This window comes from Geotrypetes seraphini, chromosome 2 (assembly GCF_902459505.1).
Source record: "Geotrypetes seraphini chromosome 2, aGeoSer1.1, whole genome shotgun sequence".
NCBI lineage: Eukaryota > Metazoa > Chordata > Amphibia > Gymnophiona > Dermophiidae > Geotrypetes > Geotrypetes seraphini.
Genome location: NC_047085.1, coordinates 290,648,695 through 290,675,864, shown reverse-complemented (window position 1 = coordinate 290,675,864; position 27,170 = coordinate 290,648,695). Strand labels below are relative to the sequence as shown.

General features: G+C 45.4%; 1 protein-coding gene across 3 annotated transcripts in view; it reads right to left on the bottom strand.

The window, feature by feature from the left end:
• Nucleotides 1-27,170, bottom strand: part of MARCHF6 (membrane associated ring-CH-type finger 6) — a 590,605-nt gene that overhangs the window by 522,617 nt on the left and 40,818 nt on the right. For all 3 annotated transcript variants that reach the window (XM_033929823.1, XM_033929822.1, XM_033929821.1), the window contains exon 3: nucleotides 3,810-3,883. In XM_033929823.1, the coding sequence (XP_033785714.1) occupies nucleotides 3,810-3,883 (74 nt within the window). The remainder of the gene's footprint in view (nucleotides 1-3,809; nucleotides 3,884-27,170) is intronic.

Genomic DNA, 27,170 nt, shown 5'->3' with positions numbered 1-27,170 from the left:
TTGGCCTCCCTAACTGCTGTTTTAACCGCTGCAGATCTAGTCTTATATTCTACTTTAGTTTCTCTTCTCTGCGTACGTTTGTAGGAAAGAAATGCTTTTTTCTTCTCCTTAATGAGGTGCGAGATCTCTTCAGTGAACCATTGGGGTTTGTTGTTTCTTTGTCGTTTATCTACTGATTTTATGTAGCGATTAGTTGCTTCATGTATGGATGATTTCAGGTACGACCACATAGTTTCCACATTGCCGGTCTCTGCTTGGTCCTGCAGCGTCTGATGAACGAAATCTCCCATGCGTGCGAAGTCGGTGCCCCGGAATTTGAGCACCTTTGTTTTTGTAATTGATTTAGGGGACCCTTTCCCAAGGTTGAACCATACCATGTTATGGTCGCTGGAGGCCAGCGTATCTCCCACCGAGACCTCTGAGACGCTTTCCCCGTTGGTGAGTACCAGGTCTAGGATCGCCTGGGCCCTAGTGGGCTCCTTTACCATCTGTCTGAGATGTACTCCTTTTATGGAGGTCAAAAGCCTCCTGCTGCTGCTGGTTGTTGCCGAAAATGTGTTCCAGTCTGCATCAGGCATGTTGAAGTCCCCTAGCAGTACAGTGTCACCCCGTAGAGTTATATTCTCTATGTCTTCAATTAATTCTGCATCCATGTCTTCCGGTTGTCTTGGAGGTCTGTATACCACACCAAGATACAGGCATTTTTTGCCACCTCTTGCCAGGTTTACCCAGAGGGACTCCCCGGTATACTTGCCAACCGGTCTTGGAGGTTGACATCCAAGCCAGGCTAACCTCTTCATGGCCACAGACATAGAAGAAGCCCTGGAAGACAACTCAAAGGCATCATAAGCAGACTGAACCATGTACCGCCTTGAGTGAGGGTGCGAACAATGTGCCGGAAGTTCTTCACTCAGTGAGATGGAAGATATTTTTGAAAGACAGGCAATTGCTTAACTAGATGTTTCAGGAAGCATATGAAATAGAAGTTGTAATTAATGACTCAATTTGCAAACATGGAGTTTTGGTAAAGACGTCTCCTAAACCTATCCATAATACGTCCCTTTCGACCTGGCTGGACCGAGATGTAAACTTTGGATGGGGTAGACTTTTTCATTGTGGACTCCACCACTAAAGATTGATGAGACAGCAGAGGTTTGTCAAAACCTGGACTGGGAATAATCCTGTAGAGAGAGTCCAGCTTCCTGGGAGCAACAGGAACAGAAAGAGAAATTCCCAATTTTTATGAAGGGTTTCTCTCAGGATCCCATGCAAAGGAAGTTTAAGTTCCTTAGGAGGCTGATCCTTACCCAACTGTCTAATGAAGCAATTGAAGGAAAGTCTCTCTGTAGGGGATGTCTTTCTAGGAGGAGTCTTAGATTGAGATTGTGACTCAGGAGAGTCATAAGCCTATGTGGTTGAATGAGAAATGTCAACATTTGAATCCATTTGAAGATCAGAGTCAATGAGCAATAATGGACATCGATGCTGTTGCTTGGAACAATATCAGTCCGATAAGGACGGCGATGCAGGATTTTTACATTTCTCTTGACGTTTAGAAGCAGCATGTTTGGATTTACAAGAACACTTGCCGGACTGAGAACATTGAGGAAAGGAAGTATGATGCTTTGATGAACTGGAACGGTGTCTGGAGGCACGATGCTTCGATGTATGGCTGGAAGATGACTGGTGTCGAGAGCCATGACAGTGCCTCGATGCAGCAGTGGCAGTACCGACATCCCGTGTGGCATGACACTCTTGGCCAGTACCGGAGGAGTTGGGGATATGAGCTGAAAAATATCCCCATACTCCGCACCAAAGAGAGCATCAAGCTTCTCTTTAAAAGTAAGCACTGGTACCTGTGGTTTCGTCGCAGGTACCAAAAGTGTGACGATTCGTTCAGGAGAGGATGGCTCGGATGAGGATGCACCCCTCGATTTGGAAACAAGTCACATGGGGTCTTCACTTGATCAGCATGATTGGACTCGATGCGACCCCGTCTGGGAAGCTGGTAGCTTTTTAGCTGGCTTACCAGAAGAAGCGATGACCTGCAACACCGGAGTTGATGTCAGTGCATCGGACATTGGTGACTTCAACGTCAATGCAAGCGATGTTTCAGCTCCATCCATGCCGATACCAAACAACTTCTCTTATTCTAGAATGTGGCTCTTAATGGTGCGTTTCTGAACTGGAACAATGCGCGCAGGTCTTGATGCGATGTTCCAGGCCAAGGCACTGTATACACCAGTTGAGAGGGTCAGTGATGGAAATGTCCTTTGGCACTAGCCGCACTTTTTAAAACCCGCTACTGGGTGGGACATCAACAGGAACATCGCCTCAGCCAAACTGAACTCAATGGCTGAGATGAGAAAGAGGCCCTGCCAGTCAAACCATCAAATGACAACAGATGAGGGAAAAAACTATACCCAAAGAATTTGTTTGTTTTTTTAAAGAAACAAAGGGAGAAAAAGGAAATTAAAATTAAGAAAAAAATAACGCGTGAGTGGGAAGACAAAGGCAAAAAACGACGAACGTTTGATAGCATGACTTCTTAGCTCCGTGGAAAACTAAGAGCTGAGGAGCTGCGCATCTACGTCAAGCGGGAAGGCACTCGCGCATGCATGCTGCGGTCAGTCATTAACTTTCTAAAGTTCTTAACGTGCTGATGCACTTTTGCAGCTGTCCGTACCAGGGCTCCGTGGATGACATCACCCATATGTGAGAATATGCTGCCTGCTTGTCCCGAGATAATGTCGGTTTCTACTTGACAAGACGCAGCGAGACCTGAAAACCTGCAACAAGCACAATTTCACCTGCGGAAACCCTGAGAGAACATATAACCCTACACCTCTGTCGAATCATGACCATGTTGAGTTGTGCCTCTCCAGCTGTAAGTCTTTATTTTATTAGAGGATCTTATAGTCAATTTAGAAAAACAAAAGTTTTTATGACAATCTTTGGACTCCTCCTCATTTTTTTGTTCTGGACCCCACTCCCCCGTTTGGCTGTGAGGATTTTTCTCTCCTTATTCCTTACGAAGACATTATTCTTCCACAACACCTGCACTCCTAAAGACATTGGAGGTCTTCTACTTCTAGAACAGAGAGGAAAACTTTGGAGTGGTAGCTACTCCAAAAGGGACATGAGAGGGCTGTGCCTTATAATATAATAAATGTCAGCAGATAAAAAGACCTATATGGTCCATCCAGCCTGCCAACAAGGTGATAAGAGTTGTATCTGGTACTCTGCACAAGTTAAGCTTCTTCAAGGTTGAACAATGGCATCAAACAGAGCAGTCAGCAACTTGCTACCTTGCCAACCTCATATAAGCAGTTATATAATGCAATCTTGGAACATAATATCACAATACTATTGCTTTCAACTTAAGAATGTCTTCACCTCCCCCAAGGCTAACTAGCATCATTTAGTTGTTAAAAACATCTTTATGATTTTACTTACCACTATTGCTGAAAGTTACAGAAATGCAGACAAGTAGCTGGGTTCAAAGTAAATATTGGTAAAACAGAACATTGAACATCTCGTTAACAACAGATCAGATGACTAAAGAAAAATTTCCCTTTCAGGTGGGCTTGGAAACATATGAAGCATGTTTGATTTCTGATAGCCAAGGATTGTTAAGTGATTTTTGATTTAAATTATCCCTCAACCATGAAAAGAATCTCAAAATACTTGAATACAAGATAAGAATATAATTGATCATGGCTAAGCAATATAACAAGTCCCATGCTGCTTTACCTGGAAAGGGCGAGAGTGTGTGTACGTATTTAAGGGTCACAGTAGTATATACTTACTTGGTGTGAAAGCAAATCTGTGCTTGCATAATTCACAGTATTCTTTTCTGCTGTGTTTAAGCCACTGAACTAAACTGCAAAAAAAAAAAAAAAGAAAGACATATCTTACCAAAAGGTAATAGCACAGAATATATTTAGGAAATGCTTGACATGTTGAGTAATCCAAATATCTGCTTTAAGATTTATGTTTTTTAGAAACATGGAAAAATGAAGCCACATAAAGACCATATGCCATGGAGCAGGAAAGCACAGTTACTTACCGTAACAGGTGTTATCCAGGGACAGCAGGCAGATATTCTTGACTGATGGGTGACGGCACCGACGGAGCCCTGGTACGGACAATTTTAGAGTGATTGCACTCTAAAAACTTGGAAAGTTCTGGTAGGCCGCACCGCACACGCGCGAGTGCCTTCCCGCCCGACAGAGGCGCGCGGTCCCCATTTAGGATAAGCCAGCTAAGAAGCCAACCCAGGGAGGTGGGAGGGACGCAAGAATATCTGCCTGCTGTCCCTGGATAACACCTGTTACGGTAAGTAACTGTGCTTTATCCCAGGACAAGCAGGCAGCATATTCTTGACTGATGGGTGACCTCCAAGCTAACAAAAAGAGGGATGGAGGGAAGGTTGGCCATTAGGAAAACAAATTTTGCAAAACAGATTGGCCGAAGTGTCCATCCCGTCTGGAGAATGCATCCAGACAATAATGAGATGTAAAAGTATGAACTGAGGACCAAGTAGCAGCCTTGCAGATTTCCTCAATAGGAGTGGAACGGAGGAAAGCTACAGATGCTGCCATCGCTTGGACTCTATGGGCCGTGACAGAACCTTCCAGTGTCAGTCCGATCTGAGCATAACAGAATGAAATGCACGCTGCCAGCCAATTAGACAACGTACGTTTAGAAACAGGACGTCCCAATTTATTCGGATCAAAGGACAGAAAGAGTTGGGGAACTGATCTGTGGAGTTTCGTACGCTCTAGATAATAAGCTAGAGCCCTCTTACAATCCAAAGTATGCAGAGCCTGTTCCCCAGAATGAGAGTGAGGTTTCGGAAAGAAGACAGGCAGAACAATGGATTGGTTGAGATGGAATTCAGAGACAACCTTAGGGAGAAACTTTGGATGTGTACGCAGAACCACCTTGTCATGATGAAAGACCGTAAAAGGTGGATCTGCAACTAGTGCATGTAGCTCACTGACCCTCCTGGCAGAGGTAAGAGCAATAAGGAAAAGTACCTTCCAAGTGAGAAACTTGAAAGGAGTGGTAGCTAAAGGTTCAAATGGAGGCTTCATTAAGGCGAAAAGAACCACATTGAGATCCCAGATAACAGGAGGGGCTTTAAGAGGTGGTTTCACATTGAAAAGACCCCGCATGAACCTGGACACCAGGGGATGAGCTGAGAGAAGTTTTCCATGAACCGGCTCATGAAAAGCAGCAATGGCACTGAGGTGGACTCTGATGGAAGAAGACTTAAGGCCAGAGTCAGACAAAGAAAGCAAATAATCCAACAATGTCTCCACTGCCAGAGAAGTGGGATCAAGATGATGAAGAAGACAACAGGAAGAAAATTGTGTCCACTTCTGATGGTAACATTGCAGAGTGGCTGGTTTCCTGGAGGCATCTAGAATGGAACGAACGGGCTGAGGCAAAATAGTATCATGAGAAGTCAGCCCGAGAGATACCAAGCTGTCAGGTGCAGAGACTGGAGGTTGGGATGTAGAAGGGTCTCCTGATGCTGTGTAAGCAGAGAAGGAAACAGTGGAAGAAGAAAAGGTTCCCTGGAACTGAGTTGAAGTAGAAGGGAGAACCAATGTTGCCTGGGCCACCTCGGAGCAATCAGAATCATGGTGGCTCGTTCCCTCTTGAGCTTGAACAAGGTTCTCAACATGAGAGGCAGAGGAGGGAAAGCGTACAGGAACAGATTGGACCAGTCGAGGAGAAATGCATCCGCTGCCAGACGGTGAGGAGAGTAGAGTCTGGAGCAGAATAGGGGCAGCTGGTGATTGTGAGGAGCTGCAAAAAGGAGTGCCCCATTGAGCGAAGATGGACTGTAGAGTGAAAGGATCGAGTGCCCACTCGTGAGGCTGGAGAATTCTGCTGAGCTTGTCCGCTAAGGAATTCTTTTCTCCCTGAATGTAGATAGCTTTCAGGAATAGATGGTGATTTATGGCCCAAGTCCAGATCTTCTGGGCTTCCTGGCACAAGAGGCGAGAGCCCGTCCCACCCTGCTTGTTGATGTAGTACAGGGGTGCCCAACGCGTCGATCGCGATCGACCAGTAGCTCAGGAAGGCAACTCGAGTCGATCGCACTCGTGTTGCCGTCCTGATCTACGGGCCGATCAGCCTTCCTCTCCAGTGTTCTCCCTAGGGCCTTTTAGCTGGGCGGTCCGCCCAGCTGTCATCTGCTGCTGCTGAACATTAAAAAAAACACCCAAAAAACTGGCTTGGAGATTTCAGTCCCTAGCGAACTTATGCTCCGGGCTCTAACGTGGGCGTGCAGGCTTCTCTTCTCTTCCCTCCGAAACCGGAAGTTATGTCCGGGGAGGGTGGGGGGGAGAAGGGAAGCCTGCACGCACATGTTGAGAGCCCTGAAGCAAGCGTTCGCTACGGGCTAATGCGGGAGACAGGTTAGTGAAGCATTTGTTCTTGTTCCTGCCGGGTCCTGCCTACTTTCTGTTTCCGCAAAGGCAGGACCCGGCAGCATTTCCCCCAATAGGTTGATCACGATCTTGGGCTGATCAGCCTTCCTCTTCCCGACGGCAGAATTGACGTCGGGGAGAGGAATGCTGGTTGGCCGAAGCAGGGAGAGCTTGGGGCCTGTTATTGGTGGCGTTTGAGTCCTGGTCCCCGATGGCAATGGCAGTGGCAGTGGCTTGGGGGAGGGCAGGGAGAAAGAAAGAAAAAGGGCAGGCAGGGAGACAGAAGGAAAGAAGATAAACAGAAAAAAATGAAAAGGAGGCAGAGAGAAAGAAAGGGCAGGGAAGAGGAAGGAAAAGTTGGGGGGAAGGAATGAGGTCTGGAGGAGAAGAAGCATACAGGCTAAAAGAAGGGAAGAAAGATTGTATGCACAGTCAGAAGAAGAAAGTGCAACCAGAGACTCATGAAATCACCAGACAAGGTAGGGAAAATGATTTTATTTTAAATTTAGTGATCAAAATGTGTCTGAATTTATATCTGCTGTCTATATTTTACACTAAGGTCCCCTTTTACTAAACCGCAATAGAGGTTTTTAGCGCAGGGAGCCTATGAGTGTCGAGAGCAGCGCTGGGCATTCAGCGCAGCTCCCTGCGCTAAAAACTGCTATTGTGGTTTAGTAAAAAGGGAGGGGGTATATTTGTCTATTTTTGTATGGTTGTTACTGAGGTGATAGTGCTTAGAGTCATCTGCTTTGACCTCTTTGAAAAACCCTGGAATAGGAATGATGATTAACATTTTCTATGCATACAGTGTGCTTTGTGTTTTTTTTTAATTTTATTGTTGATAGATCATTTTGACTTGGTCATTTAAAAAGTAGCTCGCAAGCCCAAAAAGTGTGGGCACCCCTGATGTAGTACATCGCAACTTGATTGTCTGTGCACAGCAGGAGGACTTGAGGAAAGAGAAGATGTTGGAAGGCCTTGAGGGCATAAAACATCGCTCTGAGTTCCAGGAAATTGATGTGATGCTTCTTTTCCTGGGCTGTCCAAAGGCCTTGAGTTTGGAACTCGTTCAAATGAGCTCCCCAGGCATAAGGGGAGGCGTCGGTGGTGATGACTAGTTGATGAAGAGGTAGATGGAACAGAAGACCTCTGGAGAGATTTGAGGATATCAACCACCATTGTAGAGACTGACGAAGAGATGATGTGACAGATATGTGACGTGAGCAAGGATCCATCGCTTGGGACCACTGGGTAGCTAGGATCCATTGAGGAGTGCGCAGGTGAAGACGTGCGAAGGGTGTGACATGGAACTGTGGAGGCCATGTGACCCAAGAGTATCATCATTTGCTTGGCAGAGATGGAAAGTTGTGGAAGCACCTGCTGACACAGAGATTGAAGCGTTTGAAGACGGTTGGATGGCAGGAACGCTCTCATGAGGACTGTGTCCAAGACAGCTCCGATGAATTGAAGTCTCTGAGTGGGGATGAGATGAGATTTGGGTAGATTGATCTCGAACCCCAGAAGTTGAAGAAACAGGATGGTTTAGTTGGTGGCCAGGAGAACAGTCTGAGATGAATTGGCCTTGATTAACCAGTCGTCCAGGTAAGGAAAGACCTGAAGGTGGTGAGATCGTAGAAAGGCAGCCACCACAATCAGACATTTGGTGAACACTCTTGGAGAGGAGGCAAGACCGAAGGGCAGCACCTTGTATTGGTGTACTGTCTGGAGGCCAGATTGACCGGTATATGAGTGTATGCTTCTTTGAGATCGAGGGAACATAGCCAGTCGCCTTGATTGAGAAGAGGGTAAAGAGTGGCCAGAGAAAGCATTTTGAATTTCTCTTTGACCAAGCATTTGTTTAGATCGCGAAGATCTAGAATGGGTCTTAGATCTCCTGTCTTTTTGGGGACTAGAAAATAACGGGAGTAGAATCCCTGCCCTCTCTGATCTAGAGGAACTTCCTCTATAGCGTTCAGAAGGAGGAGGGATTGAACCTCTTGAAGAAGGAGGGAAGACCGAGGAGTGTTGAAAGCAGACTCTATTGGTAGACTTTGGGCAGGAGGTGTCTGAAAGTTGAGAGAGTAGCCGTGGCGGATGATGTTGAGGACCCACAGGTCCGAGGTGATGATTTCCCAACGGCTTATGAAATGTATAAGGCGTCCTCCTATGGGCTGAGGAAGATGAGTAAAAGGAGGAAGACTGGCTATGTCCAGGAGAACCAAGTCAAAAGGGCTGAGTTGACTTTTGAGAAGGAGGAGGTTTCACTTGCTGTTGCTGCTGGGCAGGTCGAGCAGGTTGCCTCTGTTGTTGCCTCTGACGCCTGGGTTGTTGCTGTGTCTGAGGTAAGGGACGAGCCATAAACCTTCGTTGATAGGCCGATTGTTGACGAAAAGGCCTAGAAGGTGGGGTCTTCTTCTTTGTCTTAAGGAGAGTATCCCATCGAGTCTCATGAGCTGAAAGTTTCTGAGTAGTAGAGTCCATGGATTCTCCGAACAGCTCATCCCCTAAGCAAGGTGCATTGGCCAGTCGATCTTGGTGATTGACATAGAGTTCGGACACTCTGAGCCAGGCCAGTCGTCGCATAGCCACTGACATAGCCGTGGCTCTAGAGGTCAGCTCAAAAGTGTCATAGATTGATCTGACCATGAACTTGCGCAGTTGCAAGAGCGATGAAGAAATTTGGCGAAAGGCTGATTTCTTACGGTCAGGGAGATATTTCTCAAAAGATGACAAACTTTGAATAAGATGCTTAAGATAAAAGGAAAAATGGAAAGCATAGTTTCCTGACCTGTTCGCTAGCATTGCATTTTGATACAGCCTTTTGCCAAACTTATCCATAGCCTTACCTTCCCTGCCAGGAGGGACAGAAGCATATACACTAGCCCCCGTGGATTTCTTTAAAGTAGACTCTACTAGTAAAGATTCATGGGGGAGTTGAGGCTTATCAAAGCCTGGAATTGGTATAACCTTATATAAGGAGTCCAGTTTACGGGGAGCTCCTGGAATGGTCAAGGGTGTCTCTAGATTTTTGTAAAATGTCTCTCTTAAAATGTCATGGAGAGGCAGCTTGAGAAATTCCCTTGGAGGCTGGTCAAAGTCAAGAGCATCTAAAAATGCCTTGGATTTTTTGGATTCAGCCTCCAAGGGAATAGATAAAGAGTCACACATCTCTTTAAGAAAAGAGGTGAAAGAAATTGCATCAGGTTTGGAAGATGGATCAAAACCAGAAGGATCCTCGTCCCCTGATGAACACTCTCCCTCAGAGAGGAAAGGCTCTTCTGAATCACCCCACAGATCAGGATCCCTCACCTGAAAACTGCGGTCTCGTGACTCCGGTGTGGAGGGTTCTAGGTGTCGAGTTTTATGAGTCGACTTACCAGACCTCTGTGAACCGGTACCGGGAGATGTTAAGGGTTGTGCCGGTGCCGATGTTTGAACAGCCTGGTGTCTCGGTTCCGGTGCCAAGACTGGCATTGATACCGAAGAAGTGATGTGCCCCGGTACCGACAAATTGGATGCCAATAAAGTGGCCTGCTGCACCGTCGGTACCGGCGGCTCAGACTGAACCGGGACTGGAAGGCTCGGGGTCAAAAGAGCAGGGAGTAGCTGTTGGAGTTGTTCCTTTAGCTGGACCTGCAGGACTGCGGCAATGCGCTCGTCCAATGAAGGCACCGGTACCGCTTTTTTCTTCTGCGGTACCTTGAGTGCCGCTCTACACTCCGAAGAGGAACCCGATGTCGAGGGGCTCACCTCAATCGGAGCGGAGCGCTTCCGTGGGCGCCTCGTGGTCGGCAGGATTGGACTCGCTGCTACTGAGACCAGAGGACGCTCCAACGGGGAAGGCTTCTTAGCCGGCTTACCTGCGGGGTGCGACGCCGGCGCAGTATCGCGCGGTGTCGACGAAGTAGGTGCCGACTGAGATGGAGCCGACGTCGGTGCCGGTGGTGCGGAATCAGACATCTCGGCGCCGAACAATAACTGCTGCTGTATTTGGCGGTTTTTAAGTGTTCTCTTCTTTAAAGTCGCACAGCGGGAGCAGGTAGATGCTCGATGGTCAGGACCAAGACACTGCAGACACCAGTTGTGTGGGTCTGTCAGTGAAATTGGTCGAGCGCACCGCTGGCACTTTTTAAACCCGGGTTGAGGGGGCATGAAAGTGAATACGGCTTCTGCCAAATCGAAGGCAGAGGCTTCGATGATGGCAATAGGCCCCGACGGGGCTAACCGAAAACTGAAGAAAAAAAAATTAAGTTTATTTATTTATTTTTTTTAAGAAAAGAAAAGAAACAACGGAAATAAAATTTCCAAAAGGGTTTACGCGAGCGGGAAGGCGATATTAGTAGAAAAAAGAACTTTCAACAGCCGTTGAAAGAAACACGTCTTCTTAGCTCCGCGGAAACTAAGAAACTAAGAAACTGGGGACCGCGCGCCTCTGTCGGGCGGGAAGGCATTCGCGCGTGCGCGGTGCGGCCTACCAGAACTTTCCAAGTTCTTAGAGTGCAATCACTCTAAAATTGTCCATACCGGGGCTCCGTCGGTGCCGTCACCCATCAGTCAAGAATATGCTGCCTGCTTGTCCTGGGATAACTCAAGGTATCTTTATAGTACTACAAAAATAACAAAACTAGAAATTCATTTGGCTATCAATGAGCAATAAGCAATAAAAAGGCATCCTGCAAGATACTTTTTGCAGTCACATTCACGGTGTACTCAGGCACAAAGCGGCTACAAATTGATAGCACATTGTGCCATATATGGAGTTATACCTTTCCCAATTGCCTGCTTCACTTTTTTTTTTTTTTAAACAAGCTCCCAGATGACTTACAACCAAAAAGGAAGAAAAGGTTTGAGATATTCTGGAAGGAAGAAGCTAGTTCTCAAAGTAACCAGTCGCATAGAGCAAGTTCACTCTTAGCTCTCAAGAAGCTACAATGCAGATTCCATCACCCTGGAGCTTGGAAAAGTATTTGTTAGATTTATTTATAGATATCTTGAAGAAATAAAAACTAACACAAATGATCCTCCGTTTCCTTTACCTACATATCTCCTTGAGAGAGGCATATAAAGATATGGTTGGCTATAAAATAAGCCAGGTGAATACCTAGCAGGGCCTCCGCGTGTGCGGATCGCCGGACTTGATGGACCGAAGGTCTGATCCGGAGATGGCGCTTCTTATGTTCTTATGTTCTTACAGCTCAAAAATGCCCCCAACACCAGAAAAAAAATGGTGCCTTGGGAGAGCCACATATACAATGATGCCAAGAAGAAAGAAATCCAAACTTTAAAGTATGTTGTGTACTCAACTGTAAGTTACCAAAGGAATACAGAAAGATCTGGAACCTCTTACCTCAATTCCTGGCAGCACAAGATTGCTAGCCCCTCCTATAGAACTGAAGACTCACTAGGAGGAAAGGAGAAATTAGGTTCTTACCTACTAATTTTCTTTCTGTTAGCTTGTAGATCGGTATAGTTCCTTTACGGATGGGAATTATACCTCACTGCAACCAACAGGTGGAGACTGAGATCAAACTTGTATATCAGTAAAGCATCCCCTCTACTAATCTAGTCTGCTGAATAGTCAAGCAGAATCTAGGAAAATTCTTAACTGAAAACAGTATAACACACTCCGAATAGGAGTGGAGAAAAACAACAAATACTTATAAACCACTGTTGGGACATGTGTAGAACATAAACCTACATAACATAACATAACTTTATTCTTCTATACCGCCACAATCAGACGACTTCCAGGCGATTTACACAAAAGAGAAATTGGACAATCAGCGAAATACAAAATATTAATAATAAGAGTACAACATGTTACCTATAGAAATACAATATAATATTTTTGTTAAGAATAGAAACTTCGGTTAAGAAATGAATTTATCAAATAGTACAGTCTTAATTTCTTTTTGAAATGTGCCATAAGACAGCATGGCTCCACTAATATAATTACCCAGCCAGGACTGTTGTTTACTTGCTTGAAATGCAAGCATCCTATCCAAATAAGACCTGTATTTACAGCCAGTGCTTTGGGAAGGCAAATAAATTACAATTCCTGGTTTTCCTCGCAGGGCTGTATAGCACAAAGTGAGATAAAAGGTAGGTAGGGGCCAATCCCCAAACCAGCTTAAAACAAATACAAGAAAACTTGAATATTACTTGTGCTTCTACTGGCAGCCAGTGTAATATTCGGTAGTAAGGACTGACATGATCACTTTTCTTCAGCCCAAATATCAGACAGACAGCCGTATTCTGCACTATTCTCAATTTTCTCAAAATTTTCTTTGGTACTCCCAGATAAACAATGTTGCAATAGTCCAATATAAACCTGGTATAGAAACATCCCCACAGCTCACCAGCTAAGCCAGCTGAGCCATAGCCGCTGTTCTTACTTCTCCCCGGCCCTAGAAAAATACTAGAGTCCGCAGAAAAATTCAAAATCTGCACGCAAAGCGTCTCATGGCCACCGAACAAGCAGTCGCTCTGGCCAAGAGCTCAAAGGCGTCGTAAGACGATTGCATCATTTGCAGGCGGAGTTGGGACAAAGACACCAGCACCTCCGAGTACTCGAAGCGAGCCTGAGAGTCCAGATAGGGTAGAAACTTTTGAAGAATGGAGAGAAAAAACTCAAAGTAGGTTGCAAAATGAAACTATAGTTCAGGACTCGAGAGGCCATCATCGAGTTCTGGTAGATGCGCCTGCCGAATCTGTCCATGGTTTTGCCCTCCCGGCCAGGAGGAGTGGAAGCATAGACCTGGGAGGGCCACAATGGTGGAACTCCCTTCCCCATTACATCAGAATTGAAAGTGATATCATAACATTTAAAAAGCTTTTAAAATCTTATTTATTTAAGGACGCCTTTGATTTATAATACAACTAAAGGACGCCCTTAAACAATTTTAATGCATAAATTTTTTACGCATAAATTTTTATTCATAAATTTTACCCTACCTTTCGTTCTTCCCTGGGTTTTTTGTTTTTTTTCTTCTCCCACATTGTAACTTTACCCTCCTTCCCTATCTTTCATGTGAGTCTTAATTGATTTTGTAATTTGGTTAAAGTTTCTATATTATATTATTATGTACATCGCCTAGAATTTCGAAATAGGCGATTCATCAAATGTGAAATAAAACTTGAAACTTGATGAGACCGCTTCAGAGAGGATTCCACCAAGAGGGACTGGTGCGAGAGCTGGGCCCCGAAGCCCTTATGGTGCACCGTGCGGTATCGAGCATCCAACTTCCCCGGGACCACCGGGATGGAGTATGGTGTCTCGAAGCATCTCATGAAAGTCTGGTCCAGAAGCTTATGCAGAGGCAAGCGTAGAGACTCGGCAGGAGGTTGAGGAAGATGCATTGTCTCCAGATACTCCTTCGAGAACTTGGAACCCGAATCCAGGGTGATATCCAGATCCACCGCCATCTGCCTCAGGAAGGACGAGAATGACAACTGGTCCACCAGGGCCGGGCCTCGAGGCGGGCTCAAAGAAGATGAGGCAGCCTGGGCCGCCGATGCCGAGGACCGGCACGGAGAGAACGAACCCCCGCAGTCCTCAAGTTCCAGCATAGGAGGAGGGGGCAAGTACGCCGGGGAAAACTCCCTGAAAGGATGCTTACGACGAGGCGAGGCGTGTCTCGATGAATGCCTCGATGAATTCCTCAATGAGTGCCTCGATCGACGACCGGAGCTGTGTCGAGAAGCAGGCCTCGAGCAACGAGGCGAGTGACGCCCAGACGAGGCAGCCACCGAATAGATGGGACTGGAGGCTGTGGATTGAAGCATCAGAGGCTGAGATGAGGCCCCCCGAGGTGCTCCCCAAGGTTCGAGGCCCGGCATCATGGAGGAAGGGTCCGGGCCAGGCAAGCCATGCATCGAGGGTATCTGTTCCAAAGGTGGCATGGGCAAAGACTCTGCTCTTTGCGAGACATGCCCCGAAGCCAGACCAGACACTCACCGAGACTCTGCTCCCAGCAGTGAGAGTGTGCGCCGAGGAGGCACTGGAGGAGGCTCGACCTCGCGGGAGGCTTCCGCGTGCCCCGGCTGGATCTGGGAGAGAAGCATCAGCCCAATTTTGGTAAAGAGCTCGACAAATCGCTTCTCCATCAGGGCGTGGAACGACGCCGGCAAAGAGAAATCCGCATCAGCAATGGGACCTCCCACACGGACATCGGTCACTTGGCCGCCAGGGGGCTTGGACTTGGAGGCCTTGGGCACCTTAAGCACCACTGGAGGAATGGGAGGCTGCACTACCTGACCGGAGAAGACAGCGGAAGGCACCGCAGCAGGCGTCGGAGTTGAAGCCGACACAAACGAGGCAGGCTTGAGCAGACTCGAGGCCGAAGATGTAGAATCGGAGTCGAAGGCGTTGCGCTCTGTTAAGAGGGCAGCACCGGGGACGCCTCCATGCTAAACAGCGACGCTTAAACGCACATGCTGTAAGTGTGGAGCAAGGCCGGCACGATTTCGGAAAGTGTTGAGGCCTGAGACACTGAAGACAGCGTCGATGCGGGTCCATCAACGAAATCGCGCGCTGGCACTTGACACACTTTTTAAAACCGGTAACAGGCCGGGACATAGGCCGAAAAAGCTCCGCCGCAAGGTCGAAGCCACGGGTCGAACGAAATTTTTTTTTTTTTTTTTTTAACAAAATGCAATGTGGGCCAACAGGAATGAGCACAAAAAACCCAAACTCGCAAGCACAGAAGGCACAAAAAGGAACTTCGCGTAGAGAGTTTCAAAGGCAAACTTCTCAGCTCCGCCGAAGAGAAAGAACTGAGGAGACACGCCCGGTGCATCGGGCGGGAAGGCACTCGCGCATGCGCGATGTGGGCAACTCGAAACTTCTAAAGTTTCTACAAGAAAGTATGCTTGTGAGATGTCCGCATCAGGGCTCCGTTGGATGACGTCATCCACTAGTGAGAATACCTGCCTGCTTGTCCTGGGATAACAGTAGAATACTTGAGGTCGCCAGTGCGGTGTAGCACTGTTTTCCATCGGGACAGGCAGTCCCGCTGCTGCCCGACTTTCCCCAGCTGAGAGGGTCCTTCAAAGAGATCCTTTAAACAGCGGTCCAGCCGCCGAAGGGAGCCTGTCGACAGTGTGGTGTAGCACTGCTTTCCATCGGGACAGGCAGTCCAGCTGCTGCCCGACTTTCCCCAGCTGAGAGGGTCCTTCAAAGAGATCCTTTAAACAGCGGCCCGCGGTCGTGAGCCTCGGGTCACGAGCTGAAGGGGCGTGGCTAAAGGGGCTTGCCCCTTTTGAGCCCCTTCGGAGCCCAAGAGGAGTAGGGAGTAGGGCTATCAATCCTCAATATGGGCAAGAGGAAGGCCAAAGCAACGCCACCTGCTGGAACAACGGGCCCGATGGATCGCCATCTTATGGCTCCCATCTTGCCACATGCTGAGGAACAGGTAACTCCTAATATTCAAGCTGTCTCTTTATCCTCTGGGGAACCAACACCACCTCCTCAACCATTATATACCTCACAGTTAGAAGAATCTCCTTCCCCTTTTAAGGAAGGAATAATTTCTTCTTCCCCTCAATTATCCTCATTGTCTGGACTGGAGGTTTCAGGGCAATCCTTGGGACAAACTAAAGAACTAACCCCAGTACAGATGTTTACCGGGCAAGGTCCGGACGTTCTCCCCAGGGATAAAGTGATCACTTTAAATGATGTTTGGCTTAGCATTAATAGAATAGAGTCATCACTACAAAAAACCATTTTGAATTTGTGTCAATTTTCATCTGATGTAACTGTGAAAATTAAAGAACAAGATATTAAAAATAGAGAAACAGATGTTAAGGTTGAAAAGTTAGAACAGGCAGTAGGTACTCTACAAGCCAGTGCTGTTTCCAATATAAAGGATAGTATGATGATACATGCTAAACTAGAAAAAATGGAAAATTCTATCAGAGTTAAAAATCTTCGCTTGTTAAATTTTCCAATCACACATTACCTTTCCCCGATGGAGCTCTTGAGAATGTATTTGAAGGAGATATTACATTATACTAAAGTGGAGACCTTTGAGGTTGATAATTTATATTACATCTCAAGAGACCATAAGGAAAGGGTTAATGAAGGTGGAATGGATAGAATAGTGTTACTAAACTAAACTAAACTAAACCTTGGGTTTATATACCGCACCATCTCCACGAATGCGGAGCTCGGCACGGTTTACAGGAAGAAGGATGAGAGAGGAACTACAGTGGAGAGATTAAAGAGTTAGGTGTAAAGGGGAAGGTGAGAGGCCTAAGAGGGGGGAAGTGTTACAGTTTTGAGAATAGCCAGGTTTTTAGGTGTTTGCAGAAGAGTTGGAGGGAGCTTGAGGTTCGGAGTGGGGAGGTGAGGTTATTCCAGATCTCAGTGATTCTAAAGGGGAGGGATGACCCAAGTTTGCCTGCATGGGAAATACCTTTTATGGAAGGGAAGGATAGTTTAAAAATTTGGGAGGATCTGGAGGAAGTAGGGGTTGGGGAGTTCCAGGATAGAGGGATAACGGCAGGAAGGATGCCATGTAGGATCTTGTAGGCCAGACACACACATTTGAAGTGGATCCTGGGGATTACTGGGAGCCAATGGAGCTTAGACAGGAGTGGTGAGACGCGATCAAATTTGCTTTTCGCGAAAACAAACTTAGCTGCGGCGTTCTGAATCCGCTGAAGTCTGTGGAGGCTTTTCTTGGTTAGGCTGAGGTAGATAGAATTGCAATAATCCAATCTGGAGAGGATGATGGATTGTACTAGGACTGCTAAGTGTTTTTGGTGAAAATAGGGTCTGACTTTCCTTAGCATGTGAAGGCTGAAGAAGCATTTCTTCACCAGGGATTGGAGATGTTCGTTGAAGGATAGAGAAGAGTCTAAGGTGACACCCAGAACTTTGCTTGAGAACTCGAGCTGTAATGGGGGCCGGAGGACAATGGGATGGAGGAAGGTAGATGGTCTAATATTGGGCCGAGCCAAAGGAGTTTTGTTTTGGACTCGTTTAGTTTCATATGCATTGTGAATGCCCAGGATTGGAGGTTCTTTATGCATGAGGATATGTTCGTGGAGAGGTTAGTGAGGTTCGAGTCGGTCTCAAGGAGGACGAGGATGTCATCAGCGTAAGTGTAAAGAGTTTCAAGGGGGGATAATTGGAGTAGTTTCAGGGAGGACATGTAAATGTTAAAGAGGATTGGGGGAAAGGGGTGAGCCTTGTGGGACACCACAAGTCGGGGTCCAGGGGGAGGATGAGGTGCCGCTCATGTTAACCATGTAAGAGCGGGAGTGCAAGAATTTAGAGAACCAATCAAGAACTATGGAGCTAATGCCTATCTCGGAGAGTTGGAAAATTAGAATGTTGTGGTGGACAACGTCAAAAGCTGCGGAGAGGTCGAATTGTAGAAGGACAGCAAACTTGTTACGAGAATGCAGTTGCTGAACCTTAGAGATTAGAGAGGCCAATAGGGATTCAGTGCAGAAGTTGGGTCTGAAGCCATATTGGTAAGGTAAGAGGATGGAGAATCTTTCTAAGTAGGAAGAGAGCTGGGTAGATATGATAGACTCGAGCAGTTTGGTGAGGAGAGGGATATTTGCTATTGGACGGTAGTTGGATGGTATGGGTCAGCTTTTTTCAGTAAAGGGGTCAATGCGATATATCCCATTTCAGTGGAGAATAGGCCTGATAATAGGGCAGAATTTATGAGTTTGGTAAGAGATGTGATGGCCTGTGCAGGGATTTTCTCAAATAGGTAGGAGGGAAATGGGTCCAGGATGCAGTTGCATGATTTTAACTTGAGGCAGAGTTTAAGGGTCTGAGAATCAGATATGAGCTCGAAGACAGTCCAGGATCTGTCGGCAGGGATGGGGTTGAGAGCAGCTAGGGTGGGGTTGGGTTCGGGGGGCACCAGAGAATTGTAGGAGATTGCGGGCGGGAAGGAGCGCCTTAAAGTAGAGATCTTATCATTGAAGAATTTTGCTAGGACCTCGGCTGAAGGAGATGAGGGAAGAAGGGTGGAGTCATTTTTAGTGGTTAGGGAGCGCCAAATGTTGAACAATGTGCCATTCTGGTTTTTGGATTTGGAGATCTTGTTTCCATAGAAGTTCTTCCTTGCTTTTTTTAATATTGAGTTGTAGAGTTTGATATTGACTCTCCAGGCTTGTCTGTCAGATGAGGATTTGGATTTTTTCCATTTTCGCTCTAAGGCTCGACATTTTTGTTTCAGGTCTCTATGGAGTGGAAGGTACCAAGGGGCTTTATGGGGATAGGTGATGGATTTAGTGGTTTGGGGGGCGAGGAAGTGGTAGGTGGACTTGGAAAGGGCGATCCAGTTGTGCCAATTGTTTTCAGAGTCTGCAAGCTTGGGAATGGAGGGGAGGAGGTTGAGGAATTTGGTCCAGAATAGATCGCTCGAAATTTTTTTCTGGAAGGTAATAGAATTGGGGGATCGGGGTGGGGATCTGAGATGAGACATGAAGATGGGGAGGCAGAAGGCCCCTAGGAGATGGTCTGACCACGGGATGTGTTCCCAACGGGTGTCTTCGGCAGACGTTTTATAAGCGGTGAGGTCGAGGAACTGGATGAGGTCTAGGGTGTGCCCTTTTTCATGGGTAGGAGCGGATGTGGGGGGGGAGAAACCTAGGGAGATGAGGAAGTCATTGAATTCTATCGTGTCCTTGCTGGTGGAGTCGTCAAGGTGGAGATTAACGTCTCCGATGATTAGTAATCTTTGGAATTTGAGAAAGGCATTAGTTATGGTCTCGAAGACAAGGTTAGAGGAATTGGACCAAGGGATAAGTGGACGGTATAGTAACAGGATGCCCAGTGGGTGAGGACGGAGCTCATCATTGATTGAGGCTAGCATATATTCTAATGAAGCGTGGGTGCCTCTCTCGAGGAGCTGGACATCAAAGAAGGATTTGTAGAGGAGTGCCAGGCCACCTCCTTTGCGGTTGATTCTGGGTGAAAAGAGGCCTTGGTAGCCATGGGTGCAGAGTTCGTTTTGTGTGAAGAGGTCGTCTTTTGAGATCCATGATTCTGTGATGCACAGGAATCCAGGATCAAGGTCCTCAAGGAGGTCCTTCAGAATTTGAATTTTACTGCATGCGGATCTAGCGTTGCAGTAAAGGGTCGGGACAGGGGTGAGAGAGTTAGAGGCATGGCAGGGGAGGTTAGCATGGGGGACAGGCTTTAGAGAGGTGGGATTGACTTTGCGGGGGGGGTTTTCTGGTGGGGTGATTCCTGGGGCGCGTCAGGGTGGGGATTCTGGAGCCAGGGCCAGAATTGTGACTATTTGAGGAGTTGAGCAGGTTGGGAGAGGGAGGGTTCAGGCAGAGGGAGGTGTTGAGAGATGAGCAGAGCAGGAGTATAAGGACCCAAAGGGGTGGCTTCATGGTGGGTTTTTGTTTTTTTTTGGTCAGAAAAGGGCCTTAGCAATGGGCAGAGACTAGTAACTGGACAAATTCCAGCGGAGGGGCTTAGCGATGGCTAATTGGGTAAGAGCCTTTATAATGCAATCAAGTAAACTGTACAGATCACGATGGAATTTGAACATGGGAGACTTAAGCCAGGCAGGCAGAGTGGAGGCAGCGGACTGTTCAGCAGGGGCGTCTCCTACGTCGGCCAATTCTTTCCCTTGCGGTGGCTGATAGTTTGAATGTATCACAGTTTTTTGAATCATCTAAAGACATAATTGATAAGCGAGCAACTCTCCTTGTGACCTTTAAGACAGAGCTTGAAAAACAAGATGTCCTAAAATTATATTTCCTAAAAAAACAAGAGATGTTTTGTGGTCAACGGGTGATAATTTTCCCAGATGTCTCTAGACAAACCCAATTTAAAAGGAAGCAGTTTCTTCAGCTAAAGCCTAAGGTTTTGGCAGTTGGAGCCACTTTCTTTTTGACATTTCCATGCAAATGCCTGATTTCGTATGAAAGTGATAAATATGTGTTTTTTGATCCAGTCCAGTTGGAAGATTTTATTAAAGGAAAACCTTTGTTGAAAGTTTAATTTCAAATACTAATTTTACTTTTGGAGGTTGATGTAAAATATATAAAGGCCATTTGCCTGTTCTTAGAATGTGGATAGATAGATTTGATTTGATGTTTATAGTTTAAAAAAAACACTGGCGATCAGTGATAATGTGGACTAGGATATGGTTGACTGATTTCTTAATTTTGTAGTTCCTTGTATGGAATTTGCATTTGTATTCTTTTGTATTCATGCATGAATGTTTGTTACTAAGATATTGTAATGAATAATCAAATAAATAAATAAAAAAATACTTGAAACATTTTTTGTTTTACAAGTTTTTGACACGGTTGATCTTTGGATTTAGTAAACTTGTTTCCATTGATATTTATCTAGTTTTATTACTATTATTTCAACAATTGCAGTTGAAGCAGGCCATTCAGAAAGGGTTCCCTGATTGGCAAAATTTACATAATCAGTATAGCTTACCGAGTCTATGTTTCCAGACAGATTTCCTAGGGCATCAGGCCGCAAAGTGGTATAAATTAATATCGGAATATTTGAATAAGAAACCAAAAACGAACCTAAGGGATATTTGGAGCATTGAGACAAAGCAAAAGATTTCTGCTACTCAATGGCCATGGATTTGGTCTTGAATAATGAGATGTTCAGCTTCAGCATCTGAGACAAACTTTTTTTTTCTGTTATATAGGATTTTTTGGACTCTTGTTCGTTTGCAAAAATTAGATAGTTTAAAGTCTAATAGATGCTGGCATTGTCATCTTGATATAGGAACACTGCAGTGTTCTCCCTAGGAACTTTCAGCCGGGCGGTCCGCCCAGGTAATTTAGATGACCGTCCAGCTAAATTCTGCTGCTGCCGCTGCTGCTCAACATTAAAAAAAACAAACAAAAAAAAAGCCGGCTTGGAGATTTCACCTTAGCCCATAGCGAACTTATGCTCCGGGCTCTAACGTATGCGTGCTGGCTTCCCTTCTCTTCCCTCCGAAACCGGAAGTTATGTCCGGGGATGGGAAGAGAAAGGAAGCCGGCATGCACATAATAGAGCCCCGAAGCATGCGTTCGCTAAGGGCTAAGGCTGGAGACAGGTCAGTGAAGCTTTCCATTTGCTCTTCTTGCTGCCGGGTCCTGCTTACTTTCAGTTTCCACGAAGGCAGGACCCGGCAGCATTTCTCCCAATCGATCGTGATCTTGGGCCAATCAGCCTTCCTCTCTGACGGCAGAATTGATGTCGGGGAGAGGAATGCTGATCGGCCAAAAGGAGGGAGAGCTTGGGGCGGCGGCAGCTTTGGGGCCTGTTCCCCGATGGCAGCAACATTGGCAGTGGCTTGGGGGAGGACAAGGAGAAACATAGAAAGAGGGCAGGCAGGGAGACATAAGGAAAGAAGAGAAACAGAAAAAAAGAAAGGGGGCATGAAGAGGGAAAGAAAGAAAGGGCAGGAAGAGAGGAAGAAAAAGTTGGGGGGAGAGGAATGAGGTCAGGAGGAGAGGAAGCATACAGGCTGAAAGAAGGGAAGAAAGATTGGATGCACAGTCAGAAGAAAAAACTGCAACCAGACTCTCATGAAATCACCAGACAACAACATAGGAAAAATGATTTTATTTTAAATTTACTGATCAAAATGTGTCTGAATTTATATCTGCTGTCTATATTTTACACTATGGTCCCCTTTTACTAAACCGCAATAGCGTTTTTTAGCGCAGGGAGCCTATGAGCGTCGAGAGCAGCGCTGGGCATTCAGCGCAGCTCCCTGCGCTAAAAACTGCTATCATGGTTTAGTAAAAAGGGAGGGGGTATTTGTCTATTTTTGTATGGTTGTTACTGAGGTGACAGTGCATAGAGTCATCTGCTTTGACCTCTTTGAAAAAATCCCGGAATAGGAATGATTAACATTTTCTCTGCGTACCATGTGTTTTGTGGTTTTTTTTTAAATTTTATTGTTGGTAGATCATTTTGACTTGGTCATTTTAAAAATAGCTTGCAAGCCCAAAAAGTGTGGGCACCCCTGCTCTAGAACATCGATCCTTAGTTTTATCAAGTGGTGCAGTGAGGGGCCAGCACTTTACATCTTATCACCTCATTCTTTCTTTTTTCTCCTCATGTACAGAACGGTTCTTTATTCTAAGCAGCTCTGACACTACTACAGGTGCCTTATGCTACTTTCACTACCATTTGCAGTCAGGTTCGGCATTTTATCATGGTTTGGGGTTTTTACTTAGTTTTTCACCAGTATTTTCATTTATTTATTAAAGCAGCATTTTTTAACAGCCTGATGCCCCTCAAGTTTATTCAAGTTTCAAGTTTATTAGGATTTTTTATATACCGCCTATCAAGGTTATCTAAGCGGTTTTTACAATCAGGTACTCAAGCATTTTCCCTCTCTGTCCCGGTGGGCTCACAATCTATCTAACGTACCTGGGGCTGTGGAGGATTAAGTGACTTGCCCAGGGTCACAAGGAGCAGCGCGGGGTTTGAACCCACAACCCCAGGGTGCTGAGGCTGTAGATCCAACCACTGCGCCACACACTCCCCTATCAGTGTGCATTCAATCCACTGCCGACACTTTTTTGGCGCCTCTTTCAACGGATCAAATATCATAGCCCCACTGTCTGTCGCGTGTTCACATTTATTCTGCATACGAGTTTATCTCATCAGTGCAGAGACCTTTTTGGTAAGTCCATTTTACTCTCCCTTTTTTACTTTCCCAAGTGCTGTGGTTTTATTCTTTGGTTTTAATAGAAGCTCATTTGTACAATAATTTAGATCTTTCCCAGGTTCACTTTTCATCTACCCGATCGGCTTGTCTTTGAGCTACTATTGGCTTGTGTTTTCAACATATACTCTGTATTATCAGCTGTTCATTTCCCATACGTTTACTTTTGCCCTGTTTAGGTCTATATAGTCTAGGCATACTGTTTGTAACCAGCCATCATTTTAAGTATGTATATGCCCTATTTTAGGGGGGGGTTAACTTCTTTTAGCATTTTGTTTCACTAATTCTGAGTTCAGTGTTACAATATATGTTGTTCTTGGTTTTTAGTTTACACATTATTTATTCTTTTCTATGACTATGTTCGCATCGCAATTTTACTCAAAAGTATAAATAGGTATCCATATTCAAGTTTCATCACGGTGCTCTGGTTTTGGCTCCAGTATTTGTCACTTCCGTCCACCAGGTCTGGCTATCCATTACTGTCTCATATTTTAAAGACTCACTCGTTATAATTAGCGGTGATCCACACGTCTCTTCATAATGAACATGTCCGATTTTGGATCTTAGTACTATGGGTTTGGTCTTTTCTGGTTTCCTTTCTATAGTCTGCTTTTTGTCTGGGGTCTTTTGAGTTTAGAATTACATTTTGACATATTTTTGTGATTATAATTGTATGATATGTCTAAATCGGTCAAGTTATCCATTCTTTTTATTATTTTTTGTCCCCTCATACAGTGGCAGACCGCTCCGGGTGCCAGCCCTAGGGGGGTACACAGCCGGCTGGATCCAGAACCTTCCAAGATGCTCTAAATGGCACCTGCACCTCAGCACGTCTGCCTTACTTATTCCAAAGCAGAGTCAGCAGCCGCACTGAAGTGCAGGAAGGTTCCGCAATGACTACATTTGCCGCCTCTGCCTCCGGAAGACGTAAGTGACGTCGGAAGGGGTGGACTGGCAGCTGCAGTCATTGCGGAACCTTGCCGCAACTCCCTGCGTCTGCCGGCCCACCCCTTCCAACATCACTTACATCTTCCAGAGGCAGAGACAACAGAAGCAGTCATCATGGGACCTTGCTGGTTTGGAGGGAGAGAGGAGTATAGAAGATGGAGGGAGAAAAGGAGGTCAAGGTGGTATGGAAGGGTGGTGGAGGGAGAGAAAGGGAGCATATGCTGATGGAATTGGTGTGCAGGGAAAGGAGAGAGAGACATAAGGGGGAAGGATACTGGATGGAATTGGGTTGGAGGGAAAGAAAGGGGGCAGATGCTGATGGAAGTGGGGGGAAGGGAGATGAGAGAGTGAAATGCCAGACCATGGGGGGGTGGGAGAGGGAAGGGAAAATGAGGAGAGAGATGCCAGACCATTGAAGGAGGGAAGGGAAGAAGATGGATGCCAGAATAATAGGGGTGAAGAGAGAGATGGAAGGGGAATACAAGGAGAGAAGATGCCATATATAGAAGGGGCAGAGAGAGGGTAGACAGTGGATGAAAGGAAGAGAGTGACAAGAGTATGAGGAAAGCAGAAACCAGAGAAGACAATGTGGAAAAAATCGCTGTTTCTGTGGTGCTGCATTGTATGCAGAGTCCAGCTTCTTGGTGGTTCAATTTAACCTTTGTCTACGTTTTTCTATTTTATCCCCCCTTTTACAAAACTGTAGAGCATTTTTTTAGCACCGGCCATGGTGGCAATTGCTCAGAATTCTATGAGAGTCTGAACTGTTACCACCATGGCTAAAAACCACATTACAGTTTTGTATAAGGAAGAGGGGTTAGTTTGTGATTACATATTTCATACTAGGCAAAGGTGTTTTCTGTGTTCTGTGTGTTCGAAAGACATGGTTTTCAGTTAGGATTGACTGTGTAGGATGGATCTGTACTAGTCTGGCTTGTTTAGTTTTACAATGGGTGTATTGATGTACTGCTCACTGCAATATGTAAGATGCTGCCTTTTCCTAGGTACACTCTTGTGTGATGTGTGGATTGTTACTAAAAATCATGTTTTTCATACAGATGGGGGGGTGTCAAAATACGATGGGCCTCAGGTATCATATATGCTAGGTACGCCACTGCCTTCATAGTTTATATTTAATCCACAAGCCTGCTTTTAGGACCTACAGGATATGTATCCCTCTGATTCATGACAATTTCACTTCTCATGTTATCTTATCCATTCTTTTTATTATACAACTGCCCAGATAAGCATCATTCTTTGACGTGATTGGACCTTGAAAACTAACGGCAACAGTGTTCTCCCCAGAAATTTTTTCCAGCCACAAAAAACATTTGCTCCGTTTAGTGTGCCGGAGTTAAAAAAGTTTGAGAGACGCTGCTCTATACCATTTGAAAGAGGGCAAATATCTAATTATTCACTTCTAGAATTGGATACTTCTTAAATTTAATATAAATATTATGGAACAAGTGTCAAATCTTAAGATAGGCAGACATATTGAGCATTGGAAAATAGCTAATAATAATTAACTAATACAAATAGTACACATTTAGGGCTCCTTTTACTAAGCTGCGACAGCGGTTTTACCGCGCACTTAGCTCGCGCAGAATTGCCGCACATGCTAGACGCTAACGCCAACATTGAGCTGGCGTTAGTTCTAGCCGTGTAGCGCAATTCTGCATGCGTTAAAAACGTTATTGCAGCTTAGTAAAGGGAGCCCTTAATTTTCCCCACCACCAAATTTCCTCCTCCCGCCCCACCCGGCTACTTTTTCATGCCACCCGGCTGGAAAAAATTTCTGAGGAGAACACTGCACTGGATCACCTGTTGTATTATTGCCCCTTAATACTCGGCTTCTGGAAGTCGATATGGGTCACAATTAATAGGATACTGGATACTTCCATTCCAATGTCATATGATATTGTTCTATTCGGAACTATATTACAACTCAAGTGTCCAATTTATGCAGCTAAGAATAGATTACTTCTTGTGATGACTGGGATTGCTATACAGATGATCACCAAAAATTGGAAGAATTGCGATAGACTGAATCATACCTTTTGGTGGGAATCCCTGTGCTTATTCTATCGATATGAACGTATGAATTTGGAACTAACTGATCATTGTAAAAATTTTAAGGAGATCTGGTGCCCATTAGCAAATTTTTAATCACCAATTAATAGTATAAGCCTTTTTTTTTAATAGAGTTTTATACAGATCCGGGATGGGGGGAGGGGGAAAGATATTTCTATTATTATTTGGTAGTTATAAGTGCTGTTTGTACCAATTGTTGTATTTTTTTATATGTACTTTGTGCATGTTTTAAAATGAATAAAGATTTATAAAAAAACAAAAACAAACAACAAGATCGCGTTATGTCAATGCAACCATAGCATCCTTCAAGGTCAGCAACCTGATTGCAAAGAAATGCAAACCTTTCACTGAAGGGGAATTTGTAAAAGATTGTTTTCTTGAAGCAGCTAACAATCTTTTTGAAGGATTTAAAAATAAGAGAGATCATAACTGCTATTCAAGATGTACAATTGTCATAAAATACCGTCATGCGGTGAATAGAAAAGATGTGTGGAGACACAACTGAACAATTGTTAAAGGATGTTTCAAATTGTGTTGCTTTCTCACTCCAACTGGATGAATCTACAGACATAAGAGACATAGCCCAGTTACTAGTCTTTATCCGGATGATTTTTGAAGACTTCATTGCTCTCCCTAGCGCCTTTTAGCCTGGTGCTCCTCCCGGCTAATTTAGATGACCACCCAGCTGTCATCTGTCGTGAATCCTGCTGCTGTTCAACATTTTCTTTTTTAAACCCTCTCACCAGCTTGGGGATTCCCCGGGCTGACTCAGTACAGCCTGAAGAGCCGCTGAAAGATCAGTGTTTGACTCCAGTGGGTTTTGTTGGGTTGTTTTTGTTTTTTTTAAATGCCAGCAAGCGACTTTACGTGCCGGCTTCCCTTCTCTTCCTTCCAAAACTGGAAGTTACATCCCAAGGGGGGGGTATGGAAGAGAAGGGAAGCCGGCCGGACAGTGGTACCATTAGAGCCCTGGAGCATGAGTTCGCTACAGGCTAAAGCAGAA